General features: G+C 33.3%; 1 protein-coding gene across 6 annotated transcripts in view; it reads right to left on the bottom strand.

The window, feature by feature from the left end:
• Window positions 1-100: 100 nt before the first annotated feature.
• ARL13B (ADP ribosylation factor like GTPase 13B) overlaps window positions 101-23,307 on the bottom strand; it is an 81,157-nt gene continuing 57,950 nt past the window's right edge. For 3 of the 6 annotated variants that reach the window (XM_060404098.1, XM_060404093.1, XM_060404101.1), the window contains 8 exons: window positions 21,128-21,233; window positions 20,299-20,501; window positions 17,483-17,597; window positions 14,135-14,351; window positions 11,352-11,468; window positions 10,317-10,385; window positions 8,791-8,907; window positions 101-2,156 (listed from right to left, as the gene is read on the bottom strand). In XM_060404098.1, coding sequence (XP_060260081.1) covers window positions 2,080-2,156; window positions 8,791-8,907; window positions 10,317-10,385; window positions 11,352-11,468; window positions 14,135-14,351; window positions 17,483-17,597; window positions 20,299-20,501; window positions 21,128-21,233 — 1,021 coding nt within the window. In that variant the 3' untranslated portion in view covers window positions 101-2,079. The remainder of the gene's footprint in view (window positions 2,157-8,790; window positions 8,908-10,316; window positions 10,386-11,351; window positions 11,469-14,134; window positions 14,352-17,482; window positions 17,598-20,298; window positions 20,502-21,127; window positions 21,234-23,307) is intronic. The other 3 variants (XM_060404100.1, XM_004002849.5, XM_004002850.5) reach the window with 1 other exon arrangement.

Below are 23,307 nucleotides of genomic sequence, written 5' to 3'. Positions count from 1 at the left end.
ATTTCTCAACTTGAAATATCAACAATCATATTTTTTCAAATCCTTTATTTTACTACCAAAAAGAAATCTTTAAGTTTCTCGAATGAAAAACAAAACAACATACTGATACAAGCTATTTTTATTGTGTGAAAATGTCATAATTCATAGTGATTAAGAATGAAAAGGCAGCATATAACAAAATAGGCATTTGTTAAAAGCCACGTGGACTTACAAAACTAAAAATATTTTCAGAATGCGTTAAGAATACAAATTAATTTTTGAGATATATAAAACATTCTATTTTACCATATGTTTAATTTCAAAATCTTAAAAATGATTTTATTTTTATTAAGTGAATTCAGTAATTATTGTACACTAATCACTGGTAGGATACAAAAATTTTAAAGATACATGTATTCCCAAACAAGATGAAGAGTAAAAATGCAAAAGTATGAGTTTAGGTTTTAAAAAATGAACTAATGTAAATTTTACAAAAAGGAACCAAGAAGATATACAAGCCAGTTTTTTCTCTAATGCCAATAGAAAAGTTACATTCTGACTTCCTGTGTTACTTTTCCTTACACTTCAGTCACCTATCAAATTTATTATGAATTTTGTATCTGAAACAGAATGCTTTCTACTCAGTGTGCTAGGTAAGCTCCATGTACAAAACTCCAAAAAACTCTATATGATGCTCAAAACAAAAATTTTTTAAGTAAATAATTGTATTAAACTGCCTTAGACATGCTTAATCGTGTTACTGTTAGGTATCAGTATATATATATATAAATATATATATATGTTATCAGTACAAGTTGCCAAACTGACTTACCAATTTTAACAAGGTGATTTCTGTTTACAGTATTTTCACCTTGATGTATATGGATGCTTTTAATTAAACATTTTAATCTATTATTCAAAATATATACCTAAAAGTTTGTCTAAATGCCAGTTGGAAGACAGAATATATAGATGCCATTCTTCAGTGCAAGGGAAGTACTATTATTTGAAATTAATTATTTTGGAATTGTTTCTTTATAAATGTAATTTAAACTAACATTTTATTCTTATTTTGGTAGTACCCAAGCGTTTCCCACTTATAAAATAAAGTTTTGGACTATAGTAGCTTTCTCAGTCTTTTTGCCTTTAATTTCAAGGCACAAAAGAGGTAGAATAACCTACAAGAGTTACTGAAACTTCTGACAGAACAAGGGAGTGAGAAGGAGCACCTTGATTTCTGAAAAGATCTAACCTTTGAAAGAGGGGTTTACTGGGATTTTTTAATAGTATCTCATAAAACATTCCTACTAACTTAAAAAGCATTTAAGTCAAAAGGAATTGCAAGTGTCTTTCATTTATTAGAATGTCATCAAAGAAAACAAACAGCAATAAACATTCAATTAATTAGTGCTTTCAAATAATATAATTTGGTAAAATAAAAATGTGAGAATCTATTTTAAAAATATCTTAAGGTCAAATTAAGATGTATACTTAAAGAACAATACTATTATAAAACATACTTTAAACCATATAAATATATCTCCTTTGTATAGTTCATGTCTGTCAAGTACATCAATTCCATTTTCCAGACACAGTTGAAACGAAGTATCTATAGAAAAGTGCACAGTCAATATCATAGTAATTAAAATCCTTAAACAAAACTTTTAGAAAAATATAAAAAGTTAAAAATTGAGGTTATAAATTCCCAAGAATCCCCTTTCCATGCACATATATCTTACAAACATTTAAAATAAAGACATAAAGACTATTAAATAGTAAAGGAAATGTACAGAGTCCATTGGCTCTTTTTCTGAACAGGCTTTCCTTCAGGAATACACCCATAAGTGGGGATGTATAAACCAGAGTCAATACTAACTCTTGCTAACTTGTTCCAAATGCTCATCCCATTTGCTGGTCTTTTTTTTTTTTTTTTTAAACCGTGAAGACCATGGATAAGCAATTTGAACAGTCAGGTCTTTGGCTCACTGATATTGCTATGGTTATCTTGCCCCAGTCATGGATGTTCAAGGTTTTCCTCTGTTGAGAAAGGCCCTCCAGTTCATCCTGCTGATGTAAAGAGAGCACATCCATATGACTTGGTTACGAGATGACATCGTGAGCATCACTGTTAGGTCTCTGTCGCACAGCCACGGGAGGTAGTGGCTTTCCATAGAAATCTATATAAAGAAGGTATACCAACAATATATAATTGTTATGGTAAATCAAGATTTCTAACACAATTCATTTATTTCAAACCAACACCTTTAAAAGAGTAAGAAACTGTGACCTTGTAAGTGAAGCATTGCATAGGGCAGATTGGGGAAAAAAGTCTGAACTGGAAAAAAGTTGAATAAATTCAAAAAACAACCACTAGGGTAAATTTTTAACTCAAGGTTATAAATTAATCTCTACTGATTTAATATAAAGCTGCACCTAATATATATATTATTATTATTTCCAAGTAAGTGTTCACATCAGAACAAAACAAATAACAAACATCCAAAACTAATGGAACCTGTTGCCAAAGCCCTGATAAAATCAGTATTTGTACAATCCATGTTCTTGTCCAATGTCTATTACTTCTAAGAATTTGGTAAGAAAAATTAATTATCTTACTGTTCTGGTATTAGGAATATTTTACAATGATACTTCAGTATAATTCATTGATATAGGGCATATCTGAGACAAAAACAGTCTTTTAGTTTTTACTTCATAATAAGTTCCCAGCCCTTAATTATCATAAATAGGTTTATAAATTTATTAGCATATGGAAACTTCAGTTTTTCTGGCCTATTACTCAAAAGTTATTCTAGAAGCAAAGGTGTTCAAGGTCACTTGAAATAAATATATTAAAAATGTATTTAGGGACCCATTTCCAGTTTCGCACGTGCCAGAGTTCAGCTAAGTGGCTCCATGATACTGCTGCCTCAGCATCGTTTTTGTCTGGCCAAGTGGCCTAAGGGGGTCTTAAATAGATACTAGCACCACATGCAAACAGCCTGCAAAATTAGATTAGTTGTAAATGTATATTGCAAACTCTAAGGCTGCCATTAACAAAAGTCTATGACAAAGGAGGCAAGAATATACAGTGGAGAAAAGACAGCTTCTTCAATAAATGGTATTGGGAAAACTGGAGAGTCACGTGCAAAATAATCAGACTGGATTACTTTCTCACACCATATACGAAAATAAACTTTAAATGACTAAAAATAAAATCCAAAACCATAAAACTCCTATAAGAAAACACAGGCAGTACACACTTTGACATTGGTCTTAATATTTTTTTGGTATGTCTCCTCAATCAAGAGAAACAAAGGAAAAATAAAAAAGTGGGGCTATATCAAATTAAAACGCTTTCACACAACAAGGAAACTATCAACAAAAGCCTACTGGGAGGAGATACTTGCAAATAATACATCCAATAAGGAGTTAATATCCAAACCACACAAAGAACTCATACAATTCAATATCCAAAAACAAACAAAAAAAATTTTTAAGTGGGCGAGAAGATCTGAAAAGACTTTATTCCAAAGAAAACGGACAGATGGCCAACAGACACATGAAAAGATGTTCAACATCACTAATCATCAAGGAAATGCAAATCAAAACCACAATGAGATTATCACCTCACACCTGTTAGAACAGCTATCATCAAAAACAACACAAATAACAAATGTTGGTGAAGATGTGACGAAAAGGAAACCTCATACATTGTTGGTAGGAATGTAAACAGCACAGCAGCCACTATGCAAAACTGCATGGTGATTCCTCAAAAAATTAAAAATAGAACTACCATACAATCCAGCAATTCCACTTCTGGGTATTTTTCCAAAAAAAAAAAAAACAAAAATACTAATTCAAAAAGATATATGCACCCCTATATTCATTACAGCATTATTCACAGTAGCCAAGATATGGAAGCAAACTAAATGACATTCAACAGATGATTGGATAAAGATGCGATACATACACACACACACACAATAACTAAGCCGTAAAAAAAAAGGAAATCTTACTATTTTTGACAACACGAATGGACTTACAGAGTATTATGCCAAGTGAAATAAGTCAAAGAAAGACAAATAGCGTATAATTTTACTTATGTGAGGAATCTAAAAAACAAACAAAAAAACAAAGGAACAAACAAAACAGAGTCGCAGACACAGAGAACAAACAGGTGGCTGCTGGACAAGGGAGCGGGATGGCAAGGCAGCAGACGGGGTGCAGGAGTGAGGGAAACCGGCGAGGGAAATTAAGAGGCACAAACTTCCAGGTACAGAATAAATAAGCCACAGGGATGAAATGTACAGAGTGGGGAATACGGTCAGTAATAACGTAGTATCTTTGTATGGTGATTAAGGTGGTCAAAAGGTACAAACTTCCAGTTATAAAATAAGTACTAGGAATGTAATGTAAAACATTATTAATATAATTATATAATTAACACTGCTGTATGTTATATATGAAAGTTGTTAAAAGAATAAATCCTACGAGTTCTCATCACAAGGAAAAAAATTTTCTTTTTTTTTCCTTTTTAATCTGTATGAGATGATGCATACTCACTAAATTTACTGTGGCAAACATTCCATGATGTATGTAAGTCAAAACATTATGCTATACACTTTAAACTTATACAGTGCTTTAGATTAATTATATTTGAATAAAACTGGAAGAAAAAATAAAAAATAAAATAATGAAATTGAACAAATTTCAAGGAAAGAAAGAGTAATAGACAATTACAATTACGCAAATACCACAGTAAAAATTATCGCACACACAATCCAATGACAGATGCTAAAACGGAAGCTAAAGTTGTGGAGAAAAGAATACTTGCATATCCCAAAGCGTCACTTCTATGACATCTACTAATTACAAAGAAAATAGCAACACTTTACAATGTGGCAAATGTCACTTTATTCAAATGATGAAGGTTGGCACCACCAATAATGAGACTTATCAACATCACATACACCCCTATTTCAAACATTGTATCAAGTTGGTTCAACAATGACAGGTGCTCGTGTCATCAGTTTGCAGCCTCTACCAGAGGGTACCGTAGACAATACTATATTTGCCACAATTATGTCATTACTTTAAGAAAATTTAAAATAAACTGTATATTCTCTCCTTAAAAAAAAATAGGAGAAAATGATTGTTCAAGCAACTATAAATTTAAAGCAAATACTAAGCTGCCATGATGCTCTAACAAATCTTAATATAACAATGTCAATAAAATGAATTAAAAGTATGGATTTCAAAGCTGGACAGACCTAATTTCAAATTCTGTGTCATTTATAGCTGTGTGAGCTTGGGTGTAGGTTTCTCACACACAAACTGCTCATCTTACAAGGCTATTAGAGGAATTAAAATGAGATAATGTACTTAAAAGTGCTTAGCAATATGCCAGGGACATAGTATACAGTTATTAGTACTGCTATTAATAAAATTATAAGATACAATTATTTTGATAAAGTATGCCTTTTCTAATTTCTTGCTTTCAAAATTAATGAGAATTTTAACATATCACAGAACTCATGATTAAACCAGAATGAATAGTTTCTATCATGTTTTACTTCTAGAATTGAAAAGTACCCAAATCACACACACATGACAAGAAGTATCAATTGCAGTTGATTCTGTATTATTTCATTGCCAGAATATTGTATCATTCTATACAAAATAGGTTTCTTATTGCCTTAACTGTACGGGATATAAGTTGACCATACTGACCAACTGATATGACCAAATTAATTGATACCCATTTTAATAAAGGGCTTCAAACTTCACATACAAAATATAATCTTCATTCATATTTTAATATTTGAAAATATTCTTTAGTTTTATACTTGGCACTTTTGGCTAACAATGTTTATTTCTCATAATGTATAACATTTTTGAAGTATGGATTAAGAGTATTTACAAAGTGAATATAGATTCAGTTTTTAAGCCTATTCTCTGAATGTATGTCTTATGTATTACCCAGAGTGAGGTTTAGAGAAAATAAAGCAATTAGAAAAGTAAAACTGCATATAGGGTTGTCATTATCATCTTTCTAAATTCCATATATGTGCACTAATATTCTGTATTGGTATTTTTCTTTCTGACTTACTTCACTCTGTATAATAGGCCCCAGTTTCATCCACCTTATTAGAACTGACTCAAATGTATTCTTTTCTGTAGCTAAGTAATATTCCGTTGTGTATATGTACCACAAATTTCTTACCCATTCATCTGCCAATCGACATATGTCCTAGCTATTGTAAACAGTGTTAAAATGAATATTAGGGTACACGTGTCTCTTTCAAGACTTGTTTCCTAGGTGAATACGCCCAGCAGTGGGATTGCTGGGTCATATGGCAGCTCGGAGGGGTGTGGGAGGGGGTTCAGGACGGGGGGGAAACATGTACACCTGTGGCTGATTCATGTCAATGAATGGCAAAACCATCACAATATTGTAATTAGCCTCCAATTAAAATAAATTAATTTTTTAAAAAGAAAAAAAAAAAGAAAAGTAAAACTGAATTGCCATCAAGGAATCAATGTCTATAATCAAAGAATAAATAAGAATCTGCCTTAATTCCTAATTTAACTATACAAAATTATTTTTCATCTCAATAAATTTTAAGTGCCAAACCCAAATGCAGTTAACTTAATTATTTCCCTTTGCTCATTATATGTCTGTTGTCTACTTCCCATCAACCACATTCAAATAAATACATATTAATACAGTTAGGAAAGAGAAGAGGATGCAATGATAAGATTGGCAACTATCAGCATCTCAAACAAAAATCTCACAATAAATACTAAAAATTAATTTAACTTTTTAATTAAAATTTTAAATTTACTATACCTACTTTCTTCTCCATAATGAAAACAGAGTTGATTATACTTTTTTTTAGCTATACAAGGTATACTTTGACTTAAAATTTACGGAAAAAAATAATGAAGATATTTAAAAACTTGTAAAGTTAGAATGTTTAATTTTCTGCTTTAAGAAGTTAAATTTATTGATTTATTTAAAATTAACTGATATATTAGAATAACAGTGGTCTTAAATTTAACTAATTCATTATAATTCTTTTCTAGGAGTTCTAATTTTAAAATATAGGAAAGCAAAGAAAAACAAAAACAACTAAAAACAACCTTCTTATTAGCCCATTTTCAACCTCTTTTTTAGTTGCTTTTAACTAATGTTCCCCCAGATGCTACCATTCTTTTCTCTTTATTCTACATACTTTCCCTCAGAAACAGGAAACTATCATTTCTTCAACTGCATTCATTCAGTAAACAAATATACAACATCTATTAGGGACAAAGCATTTCTATTCCGTGATGACAACTGAAAAACAAAACAAAAACTACCTACATACCCTTCCACCCACCTGAGTCCCCTTTCTCCAGAGTTCCAGAATCTTATTTGCACTGATTTATAGACATTTCCAAATAGATAAGCCTACAGACACCTCCAAAGCAAGTTTCCTTTCTCCTCATGTATTGTCAGTATTAGAGATAGCACCAACCTTCTAGCCCCTTCAACCAAATAATATTCTGTTCCTATCTTCTTTCATCCCATACATTCACTCTTCATATAGAACTTGTGATTGTTTAAATATTCTCTCAACACATTTTTTATTCTCCATTCCCATCCCCAGTCTTCACTTCTCACTCTGACTACTGCAACAGCTTCTAACTGGGATCCTAACCTTAGTGTGGGCACAATCTAGTCTATGCTGCTGCTGCTGCTGCTAAGTCACTTCAGTCGTGTCCGATTCTGTGTGACCCCATAGACGGCAGCCCACCAGGCTCCGCTGTCCCTGGGATTCTCTAGGCCAAGAATGCTGGAGTGGGTTGCCATTTCCTTCTCCAATACATGAAAGTGAAAAGTGAAAGTGAAGTCACTCGGTCATGTCCGACTCTTTGAGACCCCATGGACTGCAGCCTACCAGGCTCCTCCATCCATGGGATTTTCCAGGCAAGAGTACTGGAGTGGGTTGCCATTGCCTTTTCCAATCTAGTCTATACATACAGAGTGACAAAAATTACTTTCCTAAACAATAACTCTTGTAATACTATTTCCCTGTTAAAAATGTATATTGTCTCTTGTAAAATTATAGCGAGTCTAGACATCTTAAATATATTTGTGAGGCCCTAAACAATCTGGCTATAAGCCATAAATTCTGGTTTCAATATCTCTCTATAACTTTAAACTTCCTATTTCTTACCTGTTTCACCTACAAGAACCTAAGCTCTAGTCACAAGTAACTTCATACTATTTTCCAAATTAAGCAATGTGTTTTCCCACCTCTCCATCTTTGAACAGTTTATTTCTTCTGCTTATTAACTCTTCTCACACATGTATGCATGTATATATATTTATATACACATACATTAGCACTACCTAATTGTTTCTAACAATATAGTGAATATTTAAGCTAATATATTCTAACACAATTTCAAAATATAAATAAATAGGAACTAATCTATTATAGTCAACAAAAACATAATGATGGAAAGTTAGCACCAAAAAGACATGTGACTTCCCTGTTATTCTGAAGTTGAAGGACAAACCTTCTGTCTTTAGAAATTTAAAAAAATCTCTTAATTTTCACTGCAAAGCGATCAAATCAGTCAATCCTAAAAGAAATCAGTTCTGAATATTCATTGGAAGGACTGATGCTAAAGTTGAAGATCCAATACTTTGGCCACCTGATGCGAAGAACTGATTCATTGGAAAAGACCCTGATGCTGAGAAAGATTGAAGGCAGGAGAAGGGGATGACAGAGGACGAGATGGTTGGATAGCATCACCAACCTGATAGACATGAGCTTGAGCAAGCTCCGCGAGTTAGCGATGGACGGGGAAGCCTGGCGTGCTGCAGGCCATGAGACAGCAGAGTCGGACATGACTGAGTGACTGAACTGAACTGAACTGAATGATTAGGAAGAAATATTTCATTATTGATACAGTATTCAGAAAAAGAAAGCAACCAGCACATTTACATTTAAATACTTTTTGAATAAAATGTTTTACATAGTTTGATATAATCTCAAATTACATACAATGTTTTTCGAAAGATTAAACTTCTGAACTTTTCTTTTCTAGTAAATGGATCTTCTTAGGAAACCAAGTTCGAGATTAGGTAAACAGGGTTATCAAAAAGGAAATGAGATGTTCTTGATGAATTTTATTGAGCTACAATTCTATATGTATAAATCATCCTTTTGCGTGTTAGAAATCAGAACTTCTGCCTGTTGTAAAGGGCAGTTCTATATTCCCCACTGTCCTTTTTCAAGTTTCCAGGTGGAGCTCTTATACCCTATACTGGCTGTACTATACCTTATGTTAATTTCATCCAAAAAAGTGTTTCCTTGAGTCAATGAAGACTTTAGTAATTTTCTTTCTAGTAAGCTGAATTTCCCCGGTGGCTCAGATGGTAAAGCATCTGCCTACAATGCGGGAAACATGGGTTCAATCCCTGGCTCAGGAAGATCTCCTGGAGAAGGAAATAGCAACCCACTCCAGTATTCTTGCCTGGAAAATCCCACTGGAGGGAGGAGCCTGGTAGGCTACAGTCCATGGGGTCACAAAGAGTCGGACACGACTGAACGACTTCACTTTTACTAAGCTGAACTTTCTTTGGTTTACTGATTTGGTTTCTGATCTTACAAACTGCATTACTCTTTATTGTAATTTCAGCAGCTGAATATCATTAGAAGCAGAGAAAGAGCAATTACATGGTATTATCATCACTGGGGCCTCCCAGGTGGCGCCAGTGGTAAAGAACACTCCTGCCAATGCAGGAGACATAAGAGATGTGGGTTTAATCCCTGGGTTGGGAAGATTCCCCTGGAGAAGGAAATGGCAGTCCACTCCAGTATACTTGCCTGGAGAATTCCATGGACAGAGGAGCCTCACAGGCTACAGTCCACGGGGTCACGAAGAGTTGGACATGATTGAAGTGACTTAGCATGTATGCATCACTGGGTATACTGAGCATATATAGGACAATGAAGTTTTTAACACCATAATTGTACTGTCTCATATTTAAGCTGCTTAAAATCTTTCTCTTTTACAACTATTTACATTAATATATAATGGAGAAACACAAGCTATGATGGTCTTTACCTCTGTTTTCTAAGATAAATGTTAAATCAAATTATATTGAGGCAAAGGACACTTAAGAATAAAAAATTAAATAAATGAAAGTGAAGTATAATGAAAAAGGATGGTTGTGGATTTGAAAGGCTCCCCAAAAGTAAAAGTTTATTAAAGCAATGAGGTAAAGAAAAATAAACGTGATGTGTATAAATATTTGAAAACTGATCCTTTTGCATTACCATTATGACGTGTTTCACCAAGAGGCTCAAGTTTTGGAAGTCTAGTGACTTTGGGGGTTCCCCAGCCAACTGAAGAAAAAGAAAGACATTTAAAAACACTGTTAAACAATATTTCTTTAGGTCTGTTAAGAGGATCCCTCTCTTGACAGCAATGTTTACAACTTTAATGTCAATTCATACATATTGAATGATATAGTACCAAATAACCATAAACCCATTTTAAATGGTTTCTGTTTTAAAATGTAATTTTAGGTTGGTAATACTTGCTTTAAGTTTTTGTTTCCCTTTAGTAAAAAATATAAGCATCCTCACCACCATCATAAATAACCTTAGGTTACTAATCTAAGTCCCAATAAAAGCTAAAAGAAATATACACTTATTAAATGGAATATCAGAAATGAGTCCTAAAATGGGGCTCAAAGGAAAATGTTACCATCTTATACCTTCTAGCAAGACTAACAGGAAACTACAAACACATACATTGTAAGGTATTTACTGAATATGTGAGGTACAATGCTTAGTGATGAAAAATTTCTCAAAATTACTATGCCCCAGTGTTTTATATATAGCATTTCATTTAATCTCCATAACATTAGTTAGAAGGTCAGGACGTATGTTGGAAATATAATGGAAACATTCAAACATCTTGGCTTCAAATGTTAATTTTCAGGATGAGAGATCCAATTTTTTAAAAGGTCATACTAACCATCCATTCATTACAATTACATTCCTTTTAGCAATCTGAGTACTGATATTCCAAACAGGACCTGAATCCATTATAGGAGGTACTTAAGTAAATATGTCTTATTAATTTTTACTATTTTTTTACTTTCATAAAGCATTTTTTTCTGAATTAAAAAAATCAATATTCATAATGATAAATTCTGAACTAAGCAGACGGAACAAAGAATTCTACCTTTCTCACAAATTCATGAGATTATGAATATGCTGAATAAAAACTGCAAAAATTTTTTTATTTTTCTTCACTGTTTAAGGCAGTATTTCTAAATTCAGTATCAATATCAATTTACTCACCAGGAGGAGGAGGTGGGGGTGGTGTTGGACTCTTAGGAACAGAATCATCTGTATTAACAGGTTCTACACGGTGGCTCCTTTTCATCCTTAGTTTCTTAGTTTTCTTTTTACTGTTATCTATAAGAATATAAACATGAAACTTTATGCCTTTTGGAAAAAGTTACTTACATAATAAAAAAAAAAGAACAGAATTAGAATACTGATATTATTATTACCATAGAAATATAACTTCAACTTAAAAATTACCAATAATGAAACTGTGAACTTGTCTTTTCTAAGAATAAATTTGTAAGTGCTTATTGAATCAATGATTAAAAATATGATGCAAGTAGCAAAAAGTTATATTTTAAGTTCTATGAGAAGTGATTCAGAATACAAAAAAAAATCCATATTTCCAAAGGTAACATTTTTTTTTTCAAGTGTCATAATAATGGAAATATCTAATTACAGAGACTTCTACAAAGCTAGGGATGACCTGGGGGGGAAAGAGAGGTATCAGTTTATCTCAGTAGGATATACAGAATGATTCCAGCTCTACGCCCAAAAATAATCATTTGAAATGTGAAAAAAGACCCTAATCAAGCTGAAGCACATTATCTATGAAAATAATGCCCAAGATGTTCAATATAAATGTACGTAACCAAAACTCATATTAGATCTTAAAGAATTGACTCTTAATCTTTCTAAAAATATTTACAAACTCTCGCTTAAGCACATATAGACATTTTAAGTTAATCTATGTTGTTAACATGTAAACTTTAACAACATAAACCAGGATGGTATAGTAGTTAAATAATCAAACAGCAGAGCCACTGAAATATTTTGATTGATAATCCCAAATCACTAAATTTATACATATAATACATTTTCTAAAATGGAAATTATGTTACACAAGAAACAGCTAACATCTATGAAACCTATAAAGCAGTAAGAAATACAAGTATATTTAGAAACTCATTATTTTTCTAAATAAATTAGAGTCACTTGAGAACATAAACAGAGACATCCTTTTACAATTAAAGCTATAAGCTTTGCAGCTGGGAGAAAGGAAAGAGAGCTTCCAGAATCAAATGGTACTTCAGCATGGGCAATAAGTCAGGGTCATGGAGGAGCACAGGCTATGCAACAGAGGATCAAAAGCTGAGGGAAGTGTATACCAGCACAGCCACAGATGAGACGTGTGATCTCAAATCACTCAGCCTTTCCAAGTCCCTGGTGTCCTACTCTACATAATGGGGAAAATACACCCCAGGATTGCTATGTGAAGTAACAATTTTGTGTTAAATAATATTTTCAAATCATCTACCAAAACATTTTGTTCTTTAACAATGTATTAATGTTATTAGAAAGAGTTCTTCCAATATATTTAGAGACCGCTTTAAGTCTGTATTTTGTTTTATTCTGTTAACAGAGTGATACAGGTACAAATGTGGATACCCTAACTTCCCAAATTACAAAAAGCACAACTTTCAAATCTATGTATTTTTATATAGCAAAACATCCATGTTAGGTACTCTGCATCTCAGGGACTGAGATCTTGTTTTCATAAACTCTTTGAAAGTGAAAGTGAAGTCACTCAGTTGTGTCCGACTCTTTGCGACCCCGTGGACTGTAGCCCACCAAGTTCCTCCGTCCGTGGGATTCTCCAGGCAAGAATACTGGAGTGGGTTGCCATTTCTTTCTCCAGGGGATCTTCCGCACCCAGGGATCAAACCCAGGTCTCCCGCATTGCAGGCAGACGCTTTACCTCTGAGCCACCAGGGCAGACCCCATATTAAATTCTTTCATACTATACAAAAATTCTTATACACCATCCTTATAAACACATCATATACCTAGTTATTGTATCACCAACTAAGAAAGGCAAGGAAGCAATGGTTACTGGGTATCTCTCATGGATCAGGCCCTGTGCTAGGAACATTGTAGAGTTACTTTTATTATAAGGAAACCTAAAAGCCTGATGAAAAAAAAAAAAAGATGAAAACTCCATTTTTGAGAGGAGAAAAACAAGGACTGAAGAACACCACATAACATAACATACATCTAGTAGAAGAGAAAGTCTGGATGCTACCTCAGGTTGTATGAGTTCAAAGGGTCTCTCTCTATGACACCAAAAGACATAAATTTCCTGTTAAATCACATAACTAGTTTAAAAAAAGAAAAGTAACTATAAATTAAAGATTTCATATAATATTAAAATAAGAGGAAAATGGGTATTTGGTAATAAAATAGCTTTTAAATTATATTGTTTTAATTTACTTTAATTGATGGATAATTGCTTTACAATATTGTGTTGGTTTCTGCCATAAAGCTTTCAAAATGTTCAATTATGTCTGCATCCCCTAAAAATCACAGATAAAGAAAATGATGCTGACTATAACTTTATGAAGATTAAGAAAAACAAAACAAACCCTCCAAAAATTTTAAACATTTTAAATATACTCTAAGGATTTCTGGGGCTATGCAATATTCCTAATTATTGAAAGTGGAATTTTCAGCTGAAATTCTTTTCAGTTACGAAGGGCTAGGTTTTAAGATATCATGAATAAAAACATAAATTAGCAAACTAATGAACTAAAATTCATGAAAAAAACATAATAAACATTGCATTTGGAGATGAAAAATCTTATGATACATTTCTTTGTGAAAATAACCGTGACGAAAGAATATTTTTAAGTTTTATATAATGTTATTTATGTCACATATAATACATAAAACTTAAATAAAAATAAATGACCATAAAAATAAATACTTTATATATTTTTAATAACTAGATTTATGACCTGATTCTGATGACCTCCAGTCTGTCTCATCTTCATTTTCCAACTGCTGTGTTAGTGCTTCCTTATAATTTTCTACTACTCCGAACTCACAGTTTTTTTGGCTGCTGTCACTGATCTGGCTCTGCGTCTCTATTTGCTCATGCTCCATTTTATGTTTCAGGGGGCAGCCGTCTTCTGTATTTTGCCTCTTTTTCTCTCTTTCAAGTTTTTTTTCATTCTGACAAAAATGAAATGTATCATTCTTAATATAATGGTCATATCTAAGATAGCTTAAGGGAGAAATCAAATAATTCATGAGCATTATGTAACTTCAGGGCACTGTGATATTTCCATTAAAAATTATTTGAATGTATCATTAAAACATGCTAATTGCCAAACACTCAGAAAACAGAGATAGTATAACGAAAGAACACTTATATTACTAGTAATTCCACAGTCTAGAGATGATCACTATTTGATGTACAAATCACTGAGAGGTGCTTTTCTTTGCCTATCCCACACATACGACATACACATCCACAAACATCCACAAATGTGACTGTCTCTCTATATATACATATTTATGTATATTTTTGGAGAAGGAAATGGCAACCCACTCCAGTGTTCTTGCCAGGAAAATCCCATGGATCGAGCAGCCTGGAGGGCTATAGTTCATGGGGTGACAGAGTCGGACACGACTGAGCAACTAAGCACAAGCACATGTATATTTTTAAACAGAAAAGAGTCAAAGATTTAAGAATACATACTTCTTTCTCTGCCAATCAATTTATGAAGCGCTTACAATATTGCATGGCATATACATAGTTAGTGTTAGCTATGAAAGTATTATATTATGCTACGGTTTAGTCACATCTGATTCTTGCGACCCCATGGACTGTAGCCCACCAGGCCCCTCTGTCCATGGGATTTCTCAGGCAAGAATACTCTGGTGGGTTGCCATTTCCTTCTCCAGGGAATCTTCCTGACCCAGGGATGGAACCAACATGTACTGCATTGCAGGTGATCTACTGCACTGCAGGCAGATTCTTCACCACTGAGCCGCCAGGGATTCCCTATATTATAATGTACATGTAAGCTACTACTACTTTCATCAATTACACTATTGTTTTGAATAATTCTATCATAACTTATTTTACCAACTCCCTCTCAATGGACAAAGACGTGATTTTCAATTTTTCATTATTACAAGAAATACAATTATTGAATTAGTTCTCCAGAATAAATTCCTAACAGTCATGCTGCTGGATCAATGGGTAAAGCACATTTTAAAGTGTGACTAATGTCAAATTACACCCCTGGAAAAGGATTGAAAGAGTGACATTTTCCCACATCTTTCCTTGTTTTGATTGCACAGTGCAGCATATAGGATCTTACTTCCTCAACAAGGATCGAACCTGCATCCCCTATACTGGAAGTGTGCAGTCTTAACCATGGACTGCCAGGGAAGCCGCCCACCCCACATCTTTTTCAGTGCTTTCTTAATCATCGTGCTCAGTTATTCAGCTGTGTCCTACTCTTGGTGACCCTTCGGACTACAGCCTGCCAGGCTCCTCTGTCCATGGGATTTTTCAGGCAGGAATACTGGAGTGGGTTGCCATTTTCCCCTCCAGGTTTTAATCATTATCAATCTTTTATATCTCTACCAAACTAATAAATACTTTTTTACCTCAGTGTTGATTTATTATTTTTATTACTACTGAAGATGTTATAAAATATCCTCATTGTCATTTAAATTTTTTGTATGAGGAACTACCCATTATAACCCAATGACCTTTTTTCTATCATATACTAATTATTTACCCAGTAATTTTTTAAGGATTCTTTCTTTTTTTTTTTGGTCCCATGTTTCTCAAATATTTTTCATTACCATTAGTTTGGTTTGTTTTTTTTTGTCCTTAACTTTGTAGAACATCTTTTTAAAAACTGAATATAATAAGATCTACTTTATTTTTCCCATTTTATGATTTTTCACTCTGTGATTTGTGGCCTCACTGTCCTGCTTTGAAAGTTTCTCCTCCTCCAAGTTTACAAATGTCTAACTGTATTATACCAAAGTGTTTTTAAGGCTTCTTTTTTCTATGTTTAAATCTTTTAAAATTTAATTTAGTATACAGTGTTCAATAAGTTTGCTTTTTTTCCAAATGACTCTTCAGTTGTTTCAATATCTTTTTTCTCCCAGATTTGAAATGCTACCTTTCTCTTATACTAAATGTTTATATATAACTCTGTTACTATTGTTTCATTGTGTATTCTGGAACCAACATCTCACCATTTTCATTATCCGTGATAAAAATCAAAGGAAAAAAATGTCAGGTAACATTTTAAAGGAGAAGTTTTGGGGGGAAGAAAACTTGCTTGATAAAAAGGATAATTTATTTCCATTTATTTCATTTCTTAAGTAACTTAAAACTAAATATCTCATATTGGCAACTATTTTGCAAAAATAAAGCAACCAAAAACTATACAATCATCTTCTTACCTGTGGAGCTGCCTCCCTCCTCAGCAGCAGCCCCAAGGAAGAAATATCATCCACCTTTCCAGATGAATACCTGTGTGGAAGGAGGCAGTGATAGGGGAAGAGGGATGGAGAACATACAGGTGGGGCATGCGAGCCACCTGCCACATTAAGCTCTGAGTGAATGGAGAGGTGGTTCAGGAAGCTCTGCCACTGAGGAAGCATAGCTGCTGGGAGTGACTAAAGCAGGACCAATGCAAACTCTGAACATCAGTAGAAAATGAAAACAAAGACACAGATACACCGACAGATATAGAAACACACACACATACGCACACACACATACTTTCTCTCACCCTTAATTTATGATTAAGATCTACAAATTAATTTTAAACTTCTGACATTTAAAATTAAAATAAGTGATATTCAGATATAAAAGAACATATCATAGTTTCAAACATTAAGTATCCTGGGAAAATAGCTAGTAAGTCATTTACATACTCTGTTTCATAAACATCTAAATATTACTGTAAAAAGACAGTAATAGCAATATACAGGGATAAAGACAACGTAAATAAGAGTAAACACTACTATCATAGGATACGTGACAAAATATATTTATCAGAACAATAAGATAGTTGTACATCCTATCTTCATTTTCATTCTCAGTGAATTCTGCAGCCATCCTTCCTTTTTATACTAGATCAGAAGGGAAGATTGAAGAGGAAGAAAAAGCAGCAAACCTTTAGCCTGTCTCCCCCTTTTAACTTCTTTTACAAATAATTAACCCTGGTGAAATACTTCTATCTCCCTGCCTCCTTTCCCTACTCCTCACCTCCTTTCTGAACTTCCAACTTTATAACATATAAAAATTAATTCGCCACTATCCATACCTCAATGATTACAGATGCTATTGGCTGGAAAGGATTAACAATAACTGGTTCTGGGTCCAACTCAGCCATACCACTGGTTCCATGGAGTTCAGCCCGTTCTTGCTCTCTTTGTTCTCTATATTTTGAAGGAAAGAATTTGGAATTCCTTATGAGAAAATGATAAACCATGTTTAAGAACACTTGCAATAGGTTTATGGCTATTAAATTCAGTATTTAAACATATGGATATGGCTTTGAATTACTGGTTTTCAGATATCCTTATGCAGGTAACAGGCCTCTATCTCCATGTAAAGATTGATCGTTTGAATTTTAAACGAAAGAAATGCTGACAAAAATGACATTCTCTATGACTGACTTCTTAATGTCTGCAGTACAGATTATTTTTCTATGTAATAAAGATTTATATTTATCAATTTATTAATTACCCTCCCAAACCAATGCTATCCTCTTCTCTCATGGTAACTAGATATGTTCTACTGTTAAACCTCTTAAGAGCTGTGTACAGTTATATATCATAAATGAACCAGATAACAATTATTGCTTTGCATAAGTAGAAAAGGCTATAAAAATAAGTTGCCCTTTGTCACTCAAATCAAATAAATATTTCTATATTAGTTACTACTGAGAATTTTATTACCTGTGACTTAAAATTAATGTTGCCCCAGAGATAAAGGTAATAAATGATTAAAAGAAGCAGCTATAGACAGAAACATGACTATTTTAGATCTGCAACTAGACGGTAAGTATAGTAGAACAATGTCAATGTTCATTACTATGGCATTTATTAATTAAGTTCTATGATGGGAAGATATATTCTCTCATCCTAAACCTAGAAAGCCAAGATTTAGTGATCTGCAATTTACTAATTCTGTGACCTTGGTCATTTATCTGCATACTTGAGCCTCAGCTTTCCCATATATGTGGACAAAATACCTATTTCATAGAGCTATTCCAGGTAAATTAATGCATGTGGAAAGCTCTCTGTATATAAACATACTTACAGGACACTTATTCATTATTAATGTTATTCATTTATTAGTAAGTAATTTCAGGTATCTGGTTTTAACATACTATTTTCAGATACCAATAATAGCTGCTATACTTTTTTTTCAAAATTAGCTAAACCTATAAAAATCTAAAAACCTATTAAATTGTATTTAACAATCAAAAGTTCTTTTCACTCTCATCTAAATTTAATTATGGATTCTGTTAAACAGGAGAGGATTCAGACCACAAGTGGCATGGCTAAGAGAAAGGAGGAAAGGGGAGAGGGGTACCAGAAAAGCCAGCCATAACATGATCTGGAACATCAAAAAAAATCTAAATTTCTTTTATTCAATCTTTTTTTTCTTTTTGCTTGTTTTCTAAGTGGAGGAAAAGCAACGAAACTTTTAGAAAACTAGGACCATATATTTTGTTTTCATAAATACATAGAAGGTATATTTACATGAATGGTTGGGTGTACTTAGCTTTATATAATGAAAATATACACTAGAATAGAAAATCAAAGATTCTCACAGGAACTAAAACCTCTTGTTGGTTCAAGAGAGACCTATGTCACTGATCTGCTCATGTTATTGAGCACTTAAGGATAGAAAAGTTATCTCTCCAAGAGATAAGTCCTGACTCTGAATTAAATGAAAGATACCAGTAATCAGAGGATTTCCTTGACAGTGTGAAGGAGGACCTCACAAAGGCATCACCAAGGACAGTTAGTGGGTTCTTGCCTACCAGGCTGCAACTGTTAAAGCACACAGAAGGCCAGTATTACTTAGGTAGATGGAAGACAACTTTGGATGCCACAAGGGCTCACTTGGAAATCTTTTTGTTTCTTCCCTCCCCTGACAGGTAACAATCAAATGAAGAAAGAAAATCTTGGGATTATGAACTAAATTCAACATCTAATCAAATCTGAGAAGCCAGTTCGATCTCTCTGTCAGGAAGATGCCCTGGAAAAGGGCATGGCAACCCACTCCAGTATTCTTACCTGGAGAATCCCATAGACAGAGGAGCCTGGCAGGCTATGGGCCATGGGATCGCACATAGTTTGACACAACTGAAGCAACTTAGCATACATGCATGTAGTCAAATCTGAGTATTATTTTACTCCAGCATAAATATTATTATAACTGATTCTGTGGTAGAATTTATGTAAACATTTTTTTAATTTAGAGTTTGCTAAACATTTTTAAAATTTCCATTTAGGCAACACATTTTAAAAATAGTTTTAAAAACATGTTTTTAAAACCTGAGATAGTGCAATTCATTCTCCTTTCAGACAAAAACTAGTGTTGAAGATCAGATTTTGCTTCAGCTGGTTCATCCACTAACAGCTTACCTTCTATTTTCACTAGAAGGTAAGATATGAGGAGTATCTCAGTCTATAACACATCCTTTCCTGTGGGAGATTGTCCTGTGCATCACAGAATGTTTAGCAGCATCCCTGGCCTCCACCCTCTAGATGCCAATTGCACACCACCTCCCAGCCATGACAAGCAAAAATGTTCCTAGACATTGCCAAATGTCTTCTGAGGAGCAAACCACCCTGTGGATTGAGAACCACTACACTAAAGGTTGTCATAAGAAATTCAGAAATAAAAATTATAAAACGGTGACAGATAAATACCTCAGCAATAAATATAACTACTATACCACCATTAGGAAAATTAGAACTGTATCAACCAAACCTGCTAAGTCCACAGAAATAAAAAAAATTTACCAAGAAAAACCTGAATAGGCAAACTAAAAAACTATTCATAAAAGTGAGGTGTTTCTGGCTTTTCATACGCACTGCGCTATATAATTAATCTACTTACCTTTCTTCTCGTAATTTCCGTACACGTTCAGCCCTTTCTCGCTTCTCTTGCTCCTCAAGAGCACGTTGTTCTGTTGTGTCTTTTTGGATGCGTTCATGTAAGGCATCAAAGTCTCTTGCAATGATATGTAGTAGCCAATAAAGGCCCTTTTTAATGGACTTGTCAATTTTCTTTCCATATCCCAAGACTGCTGAACAAGGTTCCTTAAAAATAGAAGTTTATTTGACTTAAAGATTAAAACTAGAAGTTCTCTATAAATATTTATTCATAAACCATTAGTATAAGTACTGGAAAACCAAAATCAACTAACTCGTTAAATAATGACATAAAGCACCTGCTTCTTTCACTTATAAAATACATCTTCGAATTTGTACTACATTAGTATGTATATATGAGCTGAAATATTTTATGGATTATACCTGTAAGCTTCGAGAGTGATTATGACTCAAGCAGTTGGCAGTTCCTTATAAATTTTCCTAAGTATAAATTGTCTATTTATACTTCCACCATTTTACAATATTTATAGAATAACATGTTTGTATAGCTTACATATTTGTCAGCAATGTTTAAACAAAATCAAATCTAAAGACTTTGAAATGATGGAAGATATTTTAAAGAAGTCAGTAACAACTAAAAAGAAAACAAATATCACTGTATTAAGTAATTTCAAATGAACAGTGAGATCATGTATTTCCTGGGTAAAATATTTTAAAAAGAAACACTAATAAATTATTCTGCTAGCTGCCTACCCTCTAATTGCTTATCACCTTTACAAAAACTAAGTTATACCGAATATAATTTATAGGGCAAAAGAAGCCTCAAAACTTACTATCTGACACAAGCACTTGTGCTCATTGACCAGCTTTTCCAGAGAAAGACATTCAATCACATCAGCTTCTCCTAGAGCCCCTTCCTTATCCTGTTTATTTGCCAACCTAGAAAGACATAAGTGAAGTGGATTTACAGCAAATATATAACCAGACAGCTGCTTAAAAACATTCTCACCAAGTTCCTACTCCAAAGTTTTAACCCTGCTGATTACAGAACATGCTGGTTTTACAGAGCAATGTACTATCTTTTATTCCATCATTTTTCCTTTATTAAGTTTGTAAACATTTTTTTAAGATTTGGCCTACAAGGGAAATCAAGTAAACAGAAATGTCAAGAAAACAAGCAATAGGCCAACAATAGGCCAACAACAAAGTACAAACAGAAAAAGAAGTGGACTAGTTTCCACAGCACTCAGCCATCAGTTACACCTTTCACCTTAGAGCCTTATCTTCTTAAAATACGCTGCATCGTGATGCAAAGGCCCTTATCCCAAGTCTTTTTTCTTCTATAAAATACAAACTGCATCATGTTTCACATACCTAAATATTCATTCAAAGCTTGTATTATTTGAGCTAACCTGTATTTCCAGGGTGTGGATGTGTTCACATAAAAGTGCAATTTACTGGAGAAATGAGGTCACTTTTATCTAATTTATTTAGCACAGCACTGGACATAGAAAACCTTATACTCAATTAGGAACAAGCAAAAAAAACCAAAACAAGTTCTAAAAAGAGTTAGGAATTACCACAAAATACTGTTTCCCTAGAAGCCTGGCATGCTGCAGTCCATGGGGTCACAAAGAGTTGGGTACAACTGAGCGACTGAACAACAACAACTGTTTTCCAATCAGATGGCAGAGGTCAAAAGGTAATAAAACACTGTCTTGGAAATGGTTTGGTAGTATTTCAGGAAAACATATATATCATAAATATGTAGAATAATCAATCTAATGAACCCTATCACCTATCTTTAAAAATTTATACCATTTTTGCTCATCTATATTATCTTCCATGTTCCCATCAGTCATATCACTTCACCTCAAAATTTAAAATTTTCTAATTCTATTAGAATTGTCTGTTCTAATACCACTGTCACACTTAAGCTCTGAAAAAAAACTTAATATTCTTCAATATCTTTTTTCAGACCCAAACCAGATACACATTACAATTTATTCAAGTGTTTTTGAATCAGTATCACCCCCAATGACAACACTGCCTACTCCTGCAACATCACTATCAATACCTCTGAAAAGACTGAATAAAAATGGCAGTATCGTCAATTTTACTTATAATATCTAACTATAAAAACAAGTCAGGGAGGGTACAGTGGAAGGATGAATGAACTTTCATTAGTTTTTTATTAATAATATAAACATGTACATGGGAAAAATGGTCTTTTAAAGATCACAATTTGGGCACCTTGGCTATTCACTGGTAGTGACTGGTTAATAGTTGTTTATATGTGTTTCTATACCTTCCCTTTCTTCCTCAAAAGTCAGCATACTATATATACTCCTGTGAATCACTATGCTTTTTTTTTTTTCAAACAGTAAATCCTAAAATTACTCTGAAGCAGTATAAAGAAATCATCTTTATTACTATATTCTTTACTAATAAAATGTTCATTATATGCATGTTTCATCATTTACTCAGCCACTAAAGAACTACATGCAGTGTTTATGGGTAGTTCTCAATGTTTTGCTTTTACAAAAAGGGCTGTGAGGAATAAGTGTGTGAAGGTATTATTCCTTATTGTGGGAACAGACTTCAGGAAATGGGATTACTAAACCAAAGAATAAATACAAATGATATTTTGATAAGATATTATAGCAATGTCCTGCCTCTCGTCCTCAATTCATAACACCTTAGGCAAAGAAAAAGTGTAAGAAAAGTTAGTCATGCAAGAGAAATTTCATGTCTGATTTTTCCTACAAATATTTCACTCTGGTAAAACTTAATTTTGAATTTTTGATATAATAAACAGCATAACAGCACTGCGCAATTTCAGTCTTTTCATGTGGAAAATTATGAAAGAAACTTAAAAATAGCAGGCATACCAAAAAGAAAAGTAAAGTTGCCAGTTTAAAGATACTATCTCTTTTCTGGCTGTTATAGTTCTGAAATTTGGTAATTTTCTGAGTTAAGAAAATAAGATGGAATTCAACTATTTAATTCCCTA

This window comes from Ovis aries, chromosome 1 (genome assembly GCF_016772045.2).
Source record: "Ovis aries strain OAR_USU_Benz2616 breed Rambouillet chromosome 1, ARS-UI_Ramb_v3.0, whole genome shotgun sequence".
NCBI lineage: Eukaryota > Metazoa > Chordata > Mammalia > Artiodactyla > Bovidae > Ovis > Ovis aries.
The sequence above is the reverse complement of the archived record's forward strand: the minus strand, read 5'-3'. Positions and strand labels throughout refer to the sequence as shown.